Source organism: Ceratina calcarata, unplaced genomic scaffold (assembly GCF_001652005.2).
Source record: "Ceratina calcarata isolate Rehan_Ccalc_2016 unplaced genomic scaffold, ASM165200v1 scaffold383.2, whole genome shotgun sequence".
NCBI lineage: Eukaryota > Metazoa > Arthropoda > Insecta > Hymenoptera > Apidae > Ceratina > Ceratina calcarata.
Window position 1 is genome coordinate 40,696 of NW_017161554.1, and position 6,873 is coordinate 47,568.

Below are 6,873 nucleotides of genomic sequence, written 5' to 3' on the forward strand. Positions count from 1 at the left end.
AATTGCTTTTGTAAACCAGTGAACAAAAAGGCACTGTGTCTCTCTTTACAATCATCGAAATTTGAGCCAACGCCCTTTTCTAAGTTAAATAACACAATAATTACAATAATTATGTTAATTTGTACATTGTTTAAAGTACTTCTCTATAAACGTTCGAAATGAAACTGTTTACGTGAGGAGGATTAACAGATACTTAAATATCGAAGAGTATGTACACGTTATTCACATTATATACAGGAATGAAAAATGTATTGCACGTTTACGTTGCGTTCTCGTCTGCCTGTTTGGTAATTTGTTCGTCGACCGGTTGGGCGAGCGAGTTTTGGAACCACATCATCCAGTTGCTGAGATAATGCCCTCCCAATTGATTATCAGGATTCTCCTTTATCTGCGCATTGTTCAATTCCTCAAAATTGCGTACGGTCTGTAGCTCGGTGAAGTTGTTGTTCACCGAGTGTCGACCATGCATCCTTACCTCCCTCTTGCGAAGGGCGTCTTTTACCAACCTTTGCTTCCTTTCTTCGTCGGTTTCAATCGCAGACCTGGTGAATCTCATCTCCCTGACTCTCAACGCGTCTCTCTTCAATCTTTCCTTCCTCTCCTCCTGAGTTTCCTTCGCGTACTGATTCAAACGAGCCTCTCTCCGTTTCGCGGACTCTCGATTCAGTCTCTCTCTCCTCTGCTCTGGAGTCTCGCTGGCGTACAACGAAAGCCTCTTCATTCTTCTTCTTTCAGCTTCACGATCCAGCCTTTTTCTTCTATCTTCAGGAGTCTCGTTATACATCCTGTATTCTCTTTTCCTTGCAGCTTCCGCGTCTAATCTCTTCCGTTTCTGCTCCGGTGTTTCGTAATACATCCTCATTTCTCTCCTCTTCGCAGCCTCCTTTGCTAATCTCTGTTGCCTCTGCTCTTCGCTCTCCTGCTCGTAAAGCTTCTTTCTTTTCTCTCTCATACACTCAGCTTTTCGCCTTAATTTTTCTTTGTAATCTTGTAGTGAATTCCTCTTCAGTTGCCTCTTTGATCTTTCGGATTTACTCGATTTAGCTTTCTTCTCTGGTGCTTCATCCTTCTGTTTGAATAATGTTACTATATCAGATTCCTGATCTTCTTTACTCTTGGGATTCTTGACGATTTTTAGGTCTGCGTTCTCCACGTTGCACAGCCACTCCGTGGCGTAAACAGTTCCCTGGTCCAGTTCATTTTCCTTTTTTATGTTAAGGTTTAATCTCAAGAGTTCGCTGGGGACAGTCACCGTTGAAACGCTGTAATTATTCGGTTCGTTCTGATCGATGAACACCTCAGTTATTCGATTCGTTGGTTTTTGTATTTCAATGTTTATGTTCTCGTAGTCTAAATTCTGTAAGTACACGGAGCTGTTTAATATCCCATTAATGCTGCAGGACTCGTCCTGATGTTCGTTTAACGTAGAGTTTGAACTATTCAAATCGTTTTCTATTATACAATCTTTATTGTTCGACGGTTTATTATTAATTACAGTACAGACTTTGCTCTCCTTAATCTCGATGGTACAAAAATTCTGCGCCGCGTTGATTATCTCGATATCGTTGAAGTCTGTCTCGTGTTCATCGTTTTCCTGCTTTATGTAAACCGGTATAAGGTCTATTGAACAATCTCGGATCTCCACGCTAGTTTCGCTCAATTCCATGACCCTTGCAATGCCACCGGATACTGAAATATCAAACGCGTGTATGAATTCGATCAAAAATTCTTTTGATTCTTTCGAATTGTCGTTTTAGGAGTTGCAGCATGTTGGGGGATGCCCAAGTGTCAAAATTACCTGCGTATCGTCTGCTGATGACAGCTGATCGAAGCTGCAACGCGTTTAGAGCGTTTCTCACGGTGAAACCAGCCTCTCAACCGTTATCATTCTCCTGCGGGTCACATGATACCGTGGAGTAATCGAGGTTTTCTAGCCATGAATCCGATGTCCTAGCCTCGCGTGAATTCAATTCGTACGTCTTCCAGCTACTTGCTGCTCGTTTATCCACGTCGGTCGACATTAGAGTTCCTCGCATTGACTATGCATCGACTGCGTTCGTTGCACTTGCGCAAAAAGTAACGGACAGCATTGGCTGATTCTTTAGAATCGATGTTTTTCAGGTGGATCGTACGTGGCGTTCGAAAGGATCAACCGTTTTCTACGTTTTTCGAAGTTTAATCATCATTTATCATCATATTTTGGGTTTCAGGTTATAAAAAAAGCAGGTAATGAGCGTGGAATAGGGTAAGATTAATCAATAATTAGATTGTAAGGCTATGTGAACCCGTACGTAAAAATAATGACAAAGCATAGAAATTGTAACCAATACTCGATATTTATTACATTAAATAACATTCCTTGCGATTTGTATGGTAAAGTATATGAAAGTAGGTTGAAAAATAGCATGAATTTTGATTATTCAATATAATTATTCAATACGATAGCTTAATTTTATTAAAAAAAGCATAATTAATAAGTTTCGCATGTACTTATGTATGAATTCGTTGTTCGAATTGTGCGCGGATCACGTGATCTATGAGAACCAATCAGGGCGTCGCTCATCATTCAATCTTTTCAACCAATCGCGTCGCTTCTTTTACGCGGCTCTGCAAAGTGTCGCGTAATGGCGTCGTAGTGAAGCTCCCGTTGTCGCTCGCAATTTTGCATTTTTAACATAATTAATTAGTGGTAAATTATAATTGTTGTGCATAATCTTGAAGAACGAGCCTCCGAGAACATTTTGGTTAGACAACCGGCATAAATCAGCGAATAATTTCAACGGTACGTATGTTGAAACTTGTCGCCAATTCTCCGCGTCTCGAGCAAATTTTTGATTCTTCTATCAATAATTTCGATCGAAAAATCTAGTTTTCGTTACTTTTAACCTTGAATAAAGTGAAATGCATGAAGGATTGTTAATGGGGTTGATATTCGTGAATGCGATATTCCGAAAATCGGGTTGTAGGCTATTTCATATTTTTCGAAGCCGCGAACGCCTTAAGGGCGAAATTGCTTGCATTCTAAACGCGAATATATTCTTACGGTTAATATTCGTCGTGTTTGTGTGTTCGACAGACATAAAAATAGTCATATATATATATAGGCATCGCATTTTTCCAGAATTTTCGAAGAAGGAGGTGGGGGGACACCGTGTGAGACGCAGTGACATTGAACAACATTGAGACGTGCCATTACGCAGTGGTTGAACAACGCGTCTTCTTAATTTTGTGGTACGTTAACTAAATTATCGCACTTCCTTCGTTCTTTACTGTAATTTCTTCGTTTCTTTAGTTCAGTTCAATAAATATGTAGTTAATTATAGGTCGGTATTCAGAATCGTTGCTTATTCTTAAGACGATCTTAAGAATAAGCAACGACTCTGAATACCGGCCATAGATTAGACATGAAGGAATAAATCGATTAATTCATTTCAGTTTCTTTCATTTCTATCTCTTTCTTTTCTTTTGGGAAATCGTTCGAATCTTGTTTTATCGTGTTACAGAGTGTTGATTTTCGGCGAGGGATGTGAAACTCGAGATGGCTACGTGCGAGAAGAGGACAGACGATCCCAGAGAAGGAGAGGAGATCAACGATGAGTGAGTACATGATATTTATTGAGAAAAAAAGGTACGCCTGATTGTATCTTTTATTTTTTCATTTCTTTTATTATGTATGTATTTTATTCAATGCAATTATTATAAGCGCCCTAACGTGGCTGCTCCTATGATTTAACAAACGAACGAAGTTTGTAATTTTTATTATAAAATCGTAAATTTATTGGGTGCTATCAAAGCGCCTTAATGTGGCTGCTTTCATGATTTCAATTAATATTTTTATTTATGATATATTTTATTGATGATACGTGAGTTTTATTATAAAATCGTGAACCCAATTCTTGTTATCAATAATTATTAAAGCAATGAAGTAAGCATTGATGATTTATAGTTTCTAGTTTCTATGCATGATTTTGAGTATCTAATTTGGGTTTTATCAATCAGATCAATTATTATTGTGTTAGTGAGTATTCAAAGCGCCCTGACGTAGCTGCTCTCATGATTTAATTACTATAATTGATGATACGTGAGTTTTATTATAAAATCGTGAACCCAAGGCTTGTTATTAACAACTATTAAAGCGATGAAGTAAGCATCGATGATTTAGAGTTTCTATGCACGATTTTGAGTATCTGATGCGGGTTTTATTAATCAAATTAATTATTATTATATAAATAAGTATTTAAAGCGCCCTAACGTGGCTGCTCTCATGATTTCGTGAGTTTTATTATAGAATCGTGAGTCCAAGGCATGTTATCAACAATTATTAAAGCGATGAAGTAAGTATGGATGATTTATAACTTCTATGCACGATTTTGAGTATCTGAGGATGGTTCGTAATTTCCTTGACTGATGCTGGATTATTTTAGTCACTATCAGTGGTTTATTCCATCATATCTCGTTCATACGAGCTCCTCTTCTGGTCTCTGTTCCTCCGTTGTTACTTCAACCGGAGTCTCGGTGGAACGGTTGAGGCAGTTTTTGCCCGCCACTACGTGCTCTGATAATTAAGACATTTCCATTTAAAGTTGACGTCCCGTTGACGTGTAGAGATGTAACAGGCGCATGTACGTTTTCGGCCGCTGGCCAGAAAAACCTAATCCTCATGCATTGTGTTGATAATTAATGGTGTATGATCCAGGACCTGTTCCTGGAACCAGACAACCCCTTGCGTAAGAAACGAACTATGTATCTATCACCATAAAGATTTATTAGTTTCACGTAACGCGAATTCGTTGTCTTCTCAGGCAATAATTGCCGTTTTCGGTTTTGTTCCAGAATAAGAAGGAATAGGAAGCAAGTTCGATTGCTTCTAAATATTAATTGCTACTCCTCTGAAGATTCCTTGAGATTATTAATCGTTTTGGATAAGTGTTATAGTTTTGTTGTTCAGTGAGGATTCATATTGGAACGACGTGATGGTACAAAAAATTGTAATGATCGAAATGAAACGACGCTAAAGGACCATTATCTGCCGTCAAGTTTCTCGCGTATAATTGTGCTAGGTGACGGGTAGCATAATTTACGAGGGGGCTCGGTTAACCGGGGGCCAGTGCCAAATTCGAATGCAGAACGGGTCCCGATGGAATGTTGCCAACTTCTTTTCATCCCGAGGTTGACAAAATCATTAGGGGACTAAATCCAATAAAGGGCCCCGGGCCCCCGGCCTGTTCCGTGTAAGAAAACATTCCCTCGAGGTGATCGCTCGCATCGCAATCGATATCCACCGTATCGATTCCAATACGTTCTAATCGTTCATTCAATAATCGTCGATTTTTCCAAAGTATTATCAATTCTATTTTCTTTTTTAGATCAGAAATCGTTGTGTGATGCCCGGTTGTGGTTCACTTCTCGAAGTTAAAACCAGAATTTAGGTCGAATCTTGAAAGGAGACTTTAAAGGTGGAATTAACGAGGAGCTTCTGTTGACTGTCGTTAATCCTCCTTATTAAATTATCAGGACTGTGGAATGTTAAATAATTTTGCGGCGTGTTTCATCGAACGCCACGCGTTTGGAACCGGTTATACAATAATGATTCTACAAAACACGAATTGCTTTCTTAAATATAATTGAACTCGTTTCCGACAGGAGTTATTATTAGACTGTGGATTTTACGAATCTGTGAAACCTTCTATGGAGGAGATACTGAATACCTGCAACGATTTTTACAAATGCTTGTTGGACAATGGGAATAAAAAGGAGAATCTCGTAGGCAATTCGTCGACGGAAGAGGAGGGAGTAGAGTCGTTTTAAACGATTGTGACCGGTTAAAAAATGTGGACGAAACGACACTCTTTAACGAATCGTACGAACCAGGAACGAGTCTCCCTGGCTGGATCGGAATTGGCCGAAGGCACGGCTTGATGTATGATCGGCGCAGAAATGTCTGTCGTCGCGGGGCCGCGTCCCGATAAATCTCCCGGGTTTTTCTCCGCCAGCGGACTTGTCGTTCGCGTATAAACGTATCGTTTTCATCAATATTTATGTTAGCCAGGGGAGGGCGGGCGACCAATTGGAGTCTCTGTTGGCTACCATATACCGAGACCCGAGCGTCTCGATAATAAAGATATCCATTATAGCCGGGTTCTTCTTCCACAAACATTTCGTTTTGTCGGCCGCTTCCTCCGTTTCTCTCGCCGGACGATGCATATATGCATCCCGCGTTCTACCTCCGACGAGATTGTTAATTGCGTCGTGGAAACCACTCGGTTCTTTGCATACAGGCTTCATTTTTTAATTCCTCGACGTACCTAGGAACGGTTGCGATTCTATGCTTGAAATGTGAGGCGAAATCATCTGAAAAATCACCGTGACGCGCTGGCTGCACGAGACACGAAACCGCACCCGATGCGCGTGACAGCGAAACGCAAAAAAAAGGCGCGAGCGATGAAGAAAATTAGCCAAAAGCAAAGGTGTCTCCTTTTTTTTTTTAAAATGCACCTGAGGAGCTCGAGTATATTATTACCTATTTCTAACGCCGCTGGCATTGTGTCGTGAAAGGCCGACTCGTCTGCGATTCGATTCTGCTAATAAAAGAATCAAGCCTAAGCCCTTTATGCTATTCTCGCCTAATTTGTAAAGGAATTGGTAGCGGATATTAGAAATTCAAATGAGTGCGACGAGATTTCAGAATAACAGTTTTAGTCTGAATTTCAATCCTTCGTTTAAGGATGTATTGGCTATACAGTCAATCCCAAAAGTTTATGCACTTTAGGAACGCATTTTTTAAAAAGAAATCACACGTCGGAGGAATATTGCTGATAATAAACAACAAAAAAAAATTTTCGATTTTTCCGAGATTTTTCCAAGGGGTACCCC

At 39.9% G+C, this 6,873-nt stretch overlaps 2 protein-coding genes across 3 annotated transcripts in view; both read right to left on the minus strand.

Annotated features, from left to right (window-relative positions):
* LOC113464467 (sugar transporter SWEET1) overlaps positions 1-6,873 on the minus strand; it is a gene marked incomplete at its 3' end in the record, with an annotated part of 99,445 nt that overhangs the window by 40,691 nt on the left and 51,881 nt on the right. The gene's annotated exons all lie outside the window — the stretch shown is intronic.
* On the minus strand, positions 7-2,053 carry LOC108625966 (trichohyalin). Of its 2 annotated transcripts, XM_018026338.2 has the most exons (3): positions 1,799-2,053; positions 507-1,689; positions 298-388 (listed from the first exon to the last, which is right to left on the minus strand). In XM_018026338.2, the coding sequence occupies exons 2-3, from the start codon at positions 1,664-1,666 to the stop codon at positions 385-387; spliced, it is 1,164 nt and encodes a 387-aa protein (XP_017881827.1). In that variant the 5' UTR covers positions 1,667-1,689; positions 1,799-2,053; the 3' UTR covers positions 298-384. The 2 variants fall into 2 exon arrangements, with proteins under 2 accessions (XP_017881825.1, XP_017881827.1); XM_018026336.2 differs by having other exon boundaries at positions 7-1,689.

Excerpts from the sequence above, each read along its gene's own strand:
- LOC108625966 (XM_018026336.2), bottom strand. The coding sequence starts at position 1,666 with ATGGAATTGAGCGAAACTAGCGTGGAGATCCGAGATTGTTCAATAGAC.